Source organism: Oryzias latipes, chromosome 14, assembly GCF_002234675.1.
Source record: "Oryzias latipes chromosome 14, ASM223467v1".
NCBI classification, from domain to species: domain Eukaryota; kingdom Metazoa; phylum Chordata; class Actinopteri; order Beloniformes; family Adrianichthyidae; genus Oryzias; species Oryzias latipes.
The window spans coordinates 6249536-6261682 of record NC_019872.2 but is presented as its reverse complement, the minus strand read 5'-3'; the positions used below and the strand labels follow the sequence as shown (position 1 = coordinate 6261682).

The following is a 12147-nucleotide window of genomic DNA, read 5'->3' as shown; positions in this document are numbered from 1 at the left end:
GGAGCATAGATATTAGCTAATGTAACATAATCATTATGTAATTTTCCTGCGATCATAACATACCACCCAAGAGGGTCAGATATTACAGTAGAGGGAACAAAAGGGATAGATTTTCTGATAATTATTGCTACTCCTCTGCTCTTAGCTGTAAAATTGGACTGCAAAGTTTGCCCTATCCATTTTGCACTTAAATATTTATTTTCTCTTTCTCTTAAATGTGTTTCTTGTAAGAACCGAATGTCAGTTCCTAATTTTCTAAGATGTCTCAAAACCTTACCCTGTTTTACTGCTCCATTCAATCCTTTGCAATTCCACCACACCCATTTCACCCCCCCCCCTTTCTACAGTGAAACCCGTTCTGTTATCAGTAGACAATTATATTGTAAGGACACAACGAACACATTTTCAGTTTTTTACCGACAACCTCTATTAATAACAATATTCCAATTAAATCCAGGTGAAAATATATACAAAATATGAAAACACGCTGTTCCAGATCTAAACATTTTAATGTTTTTCCTGCTTTCCAGCCAAAACCTTAAACAATAAAAACTGATGTTGACCATAAGAGAAAACTGTGGAACAAGCTTTCAGTGAACCATTTTAAGGATGGGGCCCTTTGGTTGCTATAAAGTCAGAGTTATTGCTGGCTGTGTTCCTGTAAATAAATGCATAAATAAACAAACAAACAAAGAAGAATATCTGACAACAAACCTTTTTTCAAACGTTCCAGACTTGAAAAAATCGTGATTCTAAACTTCCAGGCAGATTTCATTTACGATGTCCCTTTGACAGTCTTTCTAGATGTCTAAATTGCTTTTTAATGACACACATGTTTTTTTTCTTCCTTCAAGCCACTTGAGGCTCAATTAGCAGCTAAAAATAAAGTACTTTTAAACCTGAAAACACAACAGGGAATCCCTTTGAACTCAGGATGCTTAGACTAGTGGTTTTTAGTGGTTTATAGTTCCCTTTTCAATGCCATGTAGTCATTTTTCCTTCAACAACTTTACTTAAGTTTATTCACCATTCTTTATAACTCAGTTTAGTTTACCCAACCTGTCAAACTGCAGTGGTTAAAGTCGTCTCTGTGGATTTTTCCATTTATGCAGGCAGTACACCATAAACCTTCAGCTTTTTTGCAACCTTTTTGCATAACTGGGAGCAGCTTGGCCTGCAAATATTTAATTCAGTGAGTGGTTCAGTTCTGCAAAGACCCGTAACATCAGAGGAGAGAGTTCTAGCTTTTTTTTTCTTTTCTCATTCCATCTTTAAACCATGGTGCATTTGCTTCAGCTGCAAGGAAGGGTAGCGGACACCTGCATCAAAGAAGCTCACCTTGTAAAAGAGGAGGTCAAGTGGAGTTGGGTTGCTCACTTCACTCCTGATGCTCTCTGTGGAGAACAGCACTTCAAAGGCACAGTTTAGGAGCATACATTGGTCATTTTTCTGTGATTTTTTTCACTAAACCAAGTAAGATTAAATATTTATAAATGACAAAGTTAAAATGTGTGAGTGAGAAAAAATAAGTTTTTAAAAATTGCTTAATCCTAACTGGTGCATGCATGAAAAATCTGTGCTGCATTTCAGGATGATCTGCAATTAATATAAACAATTGTAATTTTTTTACTTCAAAGTATTGAATTTCTTACTTTAAAATGTACCTTCTGTAGGAAATCAATTTGTGTCTGCCTCTGCATAGATTTTTGCTGGAACTGTTTATGCTCTCTGAGTGTTTCATCCATAACATTTGTGTTGAGTCAGCAGACAAATAATCCCAGCTAATGATAGGACGCACCAAGAGCTAGGATCCAATGTGTTTCACCCTTCTGCAGCATGTCACTGTGATTTGCCAGCATTTGCTTATTCAAAAATAATAAATGCCTTAAATTTTGTTAAAATGTCCCATTGCAGTTTTATAATTATTATTACCCAATTAATCTTCAAAGGTCAGTGGAAGTTCATTTTTGCAAGGTTTACAGACTGGTACAACTGTCTTTTTGGTGTAAGTATTGGACATTTAAGTTGAGCCAAAGAGTTAATCTACTAAATTGTTAGATGCTAAAAGTCCCACTTCAATCATCTTTTGATTTATTGTCAAAGCTTTCCCAGTGGTCTTAATTATGATTATGCCATTTATAGCCAAAAAAACAAAAACAAATGTTTTTTTGGACAGTTCCTGCAGGGCAGCAGTAGTTCCTCAGAAATCTACCTTTGAAATTTGTGCGACTGTTGTCATGAAGCAACCCCGCTCCCACTTTCTGTCACCCATAACCGAGCTTTCTTTTTAGGTGCTCACCTGTTAGCTTACAGGCCCTCACACCCCTAACCTAACATTACCACTGCAACAAAAATGGTAAATGGTGTACATTTATACAGCTCTTTTCTATCTACCTCAAAGGCCAAAAAGGCTTTACAGTCACAGTCCCATTGACAGACACACACACACACACTGATGGCGGCGCCACTGCCAAACACTGGCGCCAACCTTCCACTGGAGGCAAGGTGGGGTTGTGTCTTAATCAAGGACATGTGGGTAGGCAAGGCGGAAATCAAACATGCAACTTCCATTCAGAGGTCCACCGCCTTTCCGCTGCACCATGGCGAGCAATATTGAAGCCAGCTCAGTGGCCTTGTGGTAGATTGTCTAAAATGTTGTGGGTTCAAATCCATGACAGAGTCATACCAAAGACTAAAACTGGGACCCAGTACCTCCCTGCTTGTTAATTAGCATCAAGGGGTTGGATTGTGTGTGTGTGTGTGTGTGTGGTTTGCATGGGTGGCTGTGTCTGCAGCACACCACACGCAATTTCACAGACCTTTAATGACTGATGGGACTTAACTTTTTAAACTTTAAGCTGTCCAGCCGTATCATTTTGAGCCAGATACCAGCTCGGACGTGGAAAATGAAGACATAAATGTATCTAGGCAGCATCAGAATGGAGCAGAGAAGGGGGGCTTGTAGCCCGCCCAGTGTATTTTCTACGTAATAAATTATACAATCTTTTTTAAACTGGATTTTTTGTCTGCTCCTGACTCCCAACAATTTCAATAAAGAAATAGTCAGAAAAGCACTTTTAATCTAAATTGTCTCAATATTTGTCCTGCATTATCAAAATAACACCACAAGAACTGCTTAAAAACTCCAAAAATACAATTTTCATCAGGGTGGGTCTTTAAAGAAAGCCTCTATTTAACTTTTACTTTGCTAAATTTATGCAACCAAGTGTGCCGCTTCTACTGACCAAACCACTAAATATCTAATCTGATAGCCTTTTGGCTGAAAGTTATGCAACCTGCAATCTGTTTCTTTCTTAGCTACTGAATCCAGGCAGGAGGGAAGCAGGACAAAAACCTTCATGCAGATAAATGCCCAAAATGTTAAAGAAGTGAGCAGAAGCACAAGGACAATGCAGCCCTTTGTGCTAAAAGACATTATCACGGCCTAATTTATTATAAAAGGTCATGTTATGTTCTGACATTTGAAATCCCAACTTGCATCACTTAATAGTTCAAAAGTCATAAAATGTCATCCCTAATGAAACCTATAGTATATTGACATAACAGGGAGGGTAAATCCACTAATATGACATTTTAAACTCTGCTTTCAAAAGAGGCCACTATCAGAGCTGCTCAGATATTTTATTCCTGTCTGGTTGTTTTAATGCAGCAAAGGTGAAGAGGCTGAGCGCTGATGATAGCAGAGGCAGTAGCGTAACCTCTGATCACAACTTGCATCAGCCTCTTTGGATGCAAAACATACAGGAAGACAATCAATTTGTTCTTGCTTATAACAGGAAAAAAGGAAAAGAAAGTTCCAGGCTTTCCAACCGCAAGATTTTTTTTTTGCTAGAAGATCTTGGAGCTGACTTAAATCACACACAAAATGACATGTGCTAAACCTTTTGTTGTATTTATTTTACTCCATTTCTGTGTTTGATGTGAATACCTCAATGTAAAGAACATCTTGGATCCCTTTACGATAATAGAGCGTAAGAAAGTCCATGTCATCCTGTTTTATTCATGGTATGTATGAATCAAAAATAAAACAGAAAATAAAAAATGATTAGAGAGGTTGTTCTGCAGCTTGGTTTTAAGATGGAAAACCAAGTTGTAAATCATGAAAGTATAATTTGACATTTACTAATTTATGCAACAAGCATCGTCTGCTTTTTCATTACACTGTAGCACATGATTAGGGTGAACAGAATTACATGATCCATTATTCTTGCATGTGCTTTTTCATTTGTGTGTATTTGAAGCTAGGCATTGAACACAACCTTTATTTTGGAATAAGAACATATTGACATGTGTGCAGCAAAATGTTCATTTTTTTTTATTATTTTGAAAATCCATACAATGGGTTTTCTGTGACAGAAATGTATATACTAATAGGTATCGTAAATATTTAATAAAGGCCAACATTATGCTGTCATCATTTAGCCTAATCTTCCACTTTTATGTTGCATAATCCTCCTAAATAAATGCACAAAACACCATATTAAGAGTTCTTATTGTTCATTTTTATCACTTTAAAAGATATTTGGAGTGTCTGAGTGAATTCATTTTTCTGCTGCACCTCAGTGAAGAGTGCTTCGCTAAAACGTGAGCCATGTGCAGACTGCATTATTCATGCGGGCCTCCCTGTACTCTCAGCTCTGCATGCACCACCTCAGCTGATGAAAGAGCTTCAAACCGACAGAGATGTGCTACACTGCAGACGGTTGTGTAATAATCAGAGGGATTCGGCTGCCGTCCTTTGCAGCTGCCACCTTGCCCAGTGGGGAGGGAGGTATCAGCGCAGGGTTCCATCCGCTGACTGCTGCTCTAGTTCAAGTGCTCTTCCCGGAATATATTGGACGAAACTGAGATCTGAGGCCATTTTTCTTTGATAAAATAAAAGCTAAATCTGCTTCTTATGTTAACATCTTATTTTTCTTGCAGTTTGCTGCAGCTGCTGTTGTAGTTTGAAAATCAAAGCCGGGTGTTCAGATCACGACTATGCCAAGCTTTTTCCTTCCCATATCATTGTTTTCCACACTTACTTCTTGTTGGAACCTTTTTTTAAGCTTTCAGTCCCTTGTGACTTATAAAGTTATCAGAGAAGTTTTTTTTTAAACTGATTGAGAGCTCTTGTATCTCTAATCTGCAGTGGCCCTGAAGTGCAAATGAAAACAAAAATCCAGAATCCAAAACGTAATTTCAAATACAAAAAACACCAAAAGAAAATGTATTCAGTTTTAATTTCTAAAATATGTTTGTCTTTTTATTTTTAGCTTTGCTGTTTTGTTGTTGAGATCTTTGAAGTTTTTTCTTGTTGAGTGACTGATACTTCAAGGCCACACCTACCACCTATTATTTTTATTCATACAGCATATCCTATTATGCCAAATACTTGGCTCGTCAAATCGTTGAAATTAACCCTTTTTTAATGCAAATTTTAACTGTCATTCAGTATAATCATGTGTTAGCTTTTTCTTTTTTTCAAGAGCGTATGTCTCATTCTGGGTATGAATTAGCAAAATGGGAAATATGAAGTATTTTCATAAACTAGTAATTTACTAACATTTTCGCAGCTAAACTGCAATACAATAAACAGCAGCATTTTTGGGTCAGTACGCTATTGATTCCCTACAGTTAAAACAAATGACATAAAACACTAACAAATGCAACAATTTTATTGTAAAATTCCACAGCTATGTGCAATTTCCTTAAGAAAAGGCTTTTTTCAAATAACATTTATAATATATGATCCACAGCATCAGAATTGATCAGTGCCCCTTTTATGGAATAATAATATATCTTTTATAGAATAATATATATATATATATATATATATATATATATATATATATATATATATATATATATAGTGGACAAATAACCAACAATACTGTGCGGTTGACAATCGTATGAAGTTGATTTTGATTCGGGACTCGTTTTATTGAGCCCTGCATTTCCAGCTCTTTTTTACTTTTTTTAGTGTTGGACAAACTATGGAACGATAGAAAATTTCTACTTGTGCCGTTCACTTTAGATCTCACTAAAGGATTGAAACAAAAAGAAAGAAGTACAATGGATGTTTGTGTGTCATTGCAGTCAAAGTATTAGGAATGAGGTCTGATTATTCAACAAGTTGAAATAAATTCCTGTCCCATGTGCACACTACAGAGGAGTATGCATGCCTCAGAATCCTTAAAAAACTGTTTTTTTATGACAAAAACAACATCACCAAACTTTAACTTTCATGGAACCTGCAATAAACCATGGAAAATGTGCTCGTGGCCACTTTATTTTCGTTCATTTTTCCTTTTTCGCAGTGAAAACAGCAGACGAACCTCAGTTATTACAATTATTCAATTTTAGGTTGAATCATTGTTTAATTTCCTTTGCTTTTTATCAAAAGACATTTTGGACAAAAACAAGAGAAACAAAAAATCTCAATAATGAATTCAAAAAAACATTTCTAAAGCACCTGCATTTCCATTCGCTATTTTCTGATGTAAAAACGTTTGGAAAAAAAAAATCAGAATTATAGTTTTTTTCTTATTTTGGCACATCAAAACTGAAGAAATCAGACAGGTGAATGGTTGTCAACAACTAAACACTGATTAAAGTGAGTGTATGTAACTAGTTACACTCCTACTTCCCTAAAGATGTGAGAAACAGAGCATGTGTTTATTGAAGACGGGTTCAGGTAACTAAGCGGCAGCGTTGAACCGTACACGACAACCATCACACACATGAAGGGAAATAAACAGCCTAAGAAATTGTTAAAGTAACACATCTGGATCTTGATCGGTGCTCTTTCAAGTTAAGAAAAGTTTCATTTTTTAGAAAACAGTGTGAAATTACAGTCAAACTAAAGCTAGCACTTTTCTTGTGGTGATTTAGGAGCTGCTTTCGGATTATTATTTTTTTTTAATTTATCCATTTTTTAAAAATCCAATACTCAGATCCTGGAAGATGGGAATGTTAGAAATCACGCAAATATAACAGCTTGACATACCTTTGTTGAAGAAGCATACATTGGTCACAACATAGAAAACACAAGATAAATAAGCTCAAGCTCCACTGACAACAGAAAGTTAATAAAAGACTCTTTATCCTTTATTTTTTATTTTTTTTGCTTGCTGTTATTTTTAAGGGGCTAAAGAGGCATTTTATTGAACATAATGATGAATAAATAACATCAATAGATAAATAAATTACCCTACCTCCCACCTTAAACTTCACCCAGATGCCTTGCGTGATCAGTCCAACATAATACAGCAAGTATAATATGGTGGATTATATTGATATACTGTAACCTTGCTAAAATTACAAAATATATGCCCTATTACAAAATGCCATGGGCTTGACAAGTGTGTCTTTTTTTCCATTACTACTTATGTACATAAATGATGTGATTTACACCCATTTCCTATTAGTTTACAGAGGGTAGTGCTACACTGTCAGTTGCATTATGTCGTCTATCCGAATTGACCGGTCAGGGACTCTAATTCCTGTGCAAAACAGTTACATTTCAGATGTCAATAAACTCTTCACACATTCAAGCTGAATTTGATTCAAACAAAACAAACAAATAACAAAACATGTGGGATTTTCTTATAAACCATTTGAAATTTGAGCTCTTGATACAATTCTTTTAAAAACAGAGCCTGTACATGTGTTGTGTACACATTTTTATCTAGTTTATGAACCAGCTTTTTTTGTTGATGCTTTAGCTAAATTAGATATTAGAACACTGCGTGTCATACTGCAGCTGCAATAAATTAGGTAAAAGAACTGCTTGTTTTCACCGGGTTTCTCTTGAGGAAGCTTGCATAAGCAAAATGGAAAAACCTATAATTGTGCAAATGTGTGCTTTTTCGCTAAGAAGCGTCACTGGGCCTGTCTGCACGCTCGCAAAAATTGGAAAACCGGGAGAAATCAGATTTGCAAATTGACTATGGAAATGTGATCATCAGAATATCCCAGTCTACATGGTGGTTAATTATCTGATTTAATTTTTATACGTCATAACTTTCCATTTTCCTGTCACTTTCAAACCCACCACCCATCTGCTCTTGGCAAACATGTCAGCACCACTGACTGTATAAGAGAACTGGACTGAGTGACCCCTCCCCTTCATGTTCCAAGCAGGAAGTACTCAGACCAACTCACACTAATCCCTGCCTCCTGACGATTTCTGGCTCCTACATGGCAAGATCCCGTATCCCAAGAAATGTCGACTGAATTGACTTCATTTGGTTGGAAAGGGAAGCGAGGGACGTCACACTCACTCGATCCAGTTCTCTTATACAGTCAATGGTCGGCGCGAGCGGTTTTGCGTTAGCTTTGCTAATGTGGGTAGAGATAAGTTGACAAAATAAAAACATTGCTGCTGTTTTTAAAATAAATGGCAGAAAGAGGCTTGATGTTAAACAGTATCTGCTTTTATATTGATCTAAAATCTGTTTCTTAGATAACAGCATCCAAATTATCCTGTCTACATTTTACTAGATAATTTTCCAATAATTTAAACAATTGGATAATGATTGGAAACTTGGTGTGAATGTCTGTAGAAAACAGATTTGTACCCATTTTTCAGCCATATTCTTAAAAAAGTGCAACTAAATGCTAAAAAACTAAATGCTAAAAAATAATCAACTGTTTAATCGTTCTCATTTCCATAGCCAACAGTAGACAGTGATAAAAAAAATGCAGATTTTTGGTTTGAAAGTTGCATGCAATAAATGTAAACAACCATGTCTTTTTAAAATATATACAGTCCAAAAGTAAAAAAAAAAACATGCTTCATAGGTCCAGGTTGTCTTTGTAAATGAAAATTGGTTCTCCATCGACTTACCTGGTTAAAGAAAGTTTAAATAAAAGTTTGTACAGCTGAATTTGTTCATGTTATTGTCCTCTGACTGCACATATTGTGATGTGTCATTTATTATTGTGTAATGAAAGAAAAAAAAACAAGTTAGCTTTAAAGGAAGAAATGAATAATGTCGCTCCTGAACACAGCTTCTTTAAAGTGCTTCTGCTTTTGTGTATTTCAGTAATTGGAAAAAAGGATTAAAATAACCAAGTGATGCATAATAGATGAATATAAGAAGAAGTAATCTATAAAAAAAAAACATCAGGATGTTTTCAATTGATTTCATTTAACTCTAATCTAATAATGTCCTAATTTGATCTTTCTGCAAACCCCTTTGGTCAATTTCCCTTTTCTTTTTTTTTTATTATTTTGTGCAATTAAACAAATGAAATGTGTCACACTAGCATAATGTAATGCTACAACAACAACAACAACAAAAACTAGAAGATAATGTGGGGATTTCATACAGGTTCCCTTTAAATGTCACTTGCTGGAGCAGAGCATATGCAAAATGTAACAGACCATAGGCTAAAGCTGCATACACACCCCAGCTTAGAGATAGAGATAGGAGACCCAGTAGACCAGGTTGAAGAGGGCAAATGCAGTGGGGAAAAAGATGCGTGCATACGAGTCTATCTTGGCGATGCGGATGTGCAACCTGCCGTGCCGCCAGGCTCCGGAGCGGCAGTCTTCGAAACAGCAGAAGAAGCTGGTGCAGTCCTTTCCATCTAGACATTCATAGCCGTACTCCTCGTCCCGCTCCTGCATGTGTGTGGCGTTGTTCATCTGAATCGCCGTGGCTGAGCGTGGGCGGATGTCCACCGTTGGTGTCTGCTTTTGACAAGACAAAATGACAGTTACCAAGGTGCGGTGGTCAAGATTTTTGCTGACTTTTTATTCTTTCCTTACTCCTCTTTTTTTGTTTTGTTTTTATCAGCAACATGCAATGTGTTGGTTTAACCTGCATATGAACCCTACTTCTTGTCAAGAAGTACAGGCGGACTATGAACTGTTGGTGTAATTAAGGAGGATTGCAGAAATAGAAAAGGTCAATCCCAGTGGAATCCATTTTAAAATGAAACCTTTTGGCTGTGGCACAGCTGGTACCTGCAGCAATCATTTCATTGTTGTTTCACAGTGGCCCATATTGTTTAAATTAACATATATAAAGCTGGATGAATGATTCATAATTATTCCACTGCTGCTGCTTGAAGTGCTTAGAAAACACATGAATCAGGAAAAAAATTGAAATTGAAATTTTTTTTAGGGGTATTTAAAAAAAAAAGTATATTTATCCCAGTGATTCAGCAATATACCACTATGTCCATTAAAGAGAGGCAATGCTTCTAAATGTATACGGCTATATTTTCAAACTCCATTTAGAACAAGTGATGGTGCATCACAAAGCTCGACATCTTTCCAGTCCACTCTATCTTATTCTAAGTGGGTTAATATAAAAGCTCTGTTTGTCTAAAAATCTTTGCTAACTCCTGCAGGGCACATGTCTGTCCTCCGTGCAGACTCCCTAAATAGGACAATGACATCAGTCACTTGGTGTCCCTGTCAGTCCAAAAGAGGGCCAGGGAGTATTCAACCATGTTTTTATCTGAAAATACCTTGTCACCTTCATACTAATTGGAGTTTTGCTTTTAAATAATGCCCTGCTTCACCCATCTGGTGGTGAAACTGGCTTGTCCTTTGACCTTGCACATGCACATTTAACATTAACGGAAACAATAAAAATGAACACATAGAAACAAGTCAATTCCCCTCAAAGTCCAATTCTAGAGGTAATAGTTGAGATCAAGACCCATGTTTTTGCCGCATGATATGCCCCCATGATGGGGAATATACGAAGAACATTAAGCTCAAATTGCATTTCTGAGTATTTCTTTATTCAAATTGTTGTGAATTGGGAGCTGACAAAAAAATGCAGTTGGAAAAAGCTTGTAGTTGTTACAAAGTAGCTAAAGTCATTGGCTATAAGCTCTCTGCCCCACTCCATTCTGATCATCCACCTGCAGAAAAATAGATCCACGTACGTCTTTTTTTTCCTCGTCTGAGCTGGAATCTGGCTCAAAACCGCACGACTGGATAGCTACAACGTTGCTCATCATTTTTGTTGCATTGGTAATGTTAGGCTGGGGTTGTGAGTGGGTGTAAACGAGTGGGAGAGTGTGTAAACAGATGGGTGACAGGAAGTGGTGATGGGTTTACTCCGCGCCAGCAGACCGCCCCCAACTCAGAGGTGAATTTCTAATGAACTCTTGCCGCTCTGCAGAAACTATGTCCTAATAAACAGCACAGTTTTGGCAAAACATGGCATAATCATAATTAAAAGACCACAGGAAACCCTTTGAAAAAACTCAAAAGATGATTGGAGTGGGTCTTTAAGGATGATATAATCTTTAAATACATCTATCATGTATATTTTTACTTTTACATTGTAAAAATATCATATCAGAGGACATTTGTCTTGCGAATCTTTCATTGTTAGATCTCCAAAAGCATGCCAACTCCAAATAATCTAAATACAGGAAAGACACTGCAGGTTAAAGCATGTGGTTTTCTGCTGTTGACGTGCATCCTCAAACAAGCTTCATCCACTGGTTCTCATCATTTCCGTTCCTTGCAACTGCTCATCCTTTACAGCAATTGTGCAAAAAAACAAAAAACAAAAACCTGCCGTCCCTTTGAAAACCATACATAACCACAACAAAACAACATATGGGTTAGTTTGGGCATTTTGTCCTCATTATTGGACCATATGTCAAGTTAATGAGGGGATTAGCAGAGCAGGTTATGGCTCAGTTCTCAAAGGGGATTGGTTGCACTGAAAAGAATCATGGTGGAATCAGAAGCAGGAGGAGGGGTAACAGCATCCCGCCGCATGGCCTGGTCAAGCTGGGTTGCGCTCACTTGGTGTTAGCAGAATGTAAATAAATAAAAACAAAGAACCAGCACAGTGGCGTTGGCAGCTTTAACTGGCTGAAAGTCGACAACCGCACAGAGGAGTTAGAGTGGAAAGACCCTTGGGGTCATCGGTGGGGAATTCTGCACATTTCCCGCTTTAAACTAACACTGCAGTTTGACCAAGCTAGAAATCTAATATTTGTTTTCTAAAACAGATATCGATGGAGTCCTCTTCAGAGAAAACTGCATTAAATTTGTCTGTTCCACTCACCCTGGATACCTTTTTAACATCCGTGGATTACAGTCTTAAGCTGTGAATTACCTGCGAGGACTTCTTACATTTTAATTAGCTTCTCCTCAGCGCA

General features: G+C 37.0%; 1 protein-coding gene across 4 annotated transcripts in view; it reads right to left on the bottom strand.

Moving 5' to 3' along the window:
- Positions 1 to 6360: 6360 nt before the first annotated feature.
- Positions 6361 to 12147, bottom strand: part of gabrg2 (gamma-aminobutyric acid type A receptor gamma2 subunit) — a 59545-nt gene continuing 53758 nt past the window's right edge. For 2 of the 4 annotated variants that reach the window (XM_023962362.1, XM_011483180.3), the window contains one exon: positions 6361 to 9703. In XM_023962362.1, coding sequence (XP_023818130.1) covers positions 9422 to 9703 — 282 coding nt within the window. In that variant the 3' untranslated portion in view covers positions 6361 to 9421. The remainder of the gene's footprint in view (positions 9704 to 12147) is intronic. The other 2 variants (XM_011483181.3, XM_023962363.1) reach the window with 1 other exon arrangement.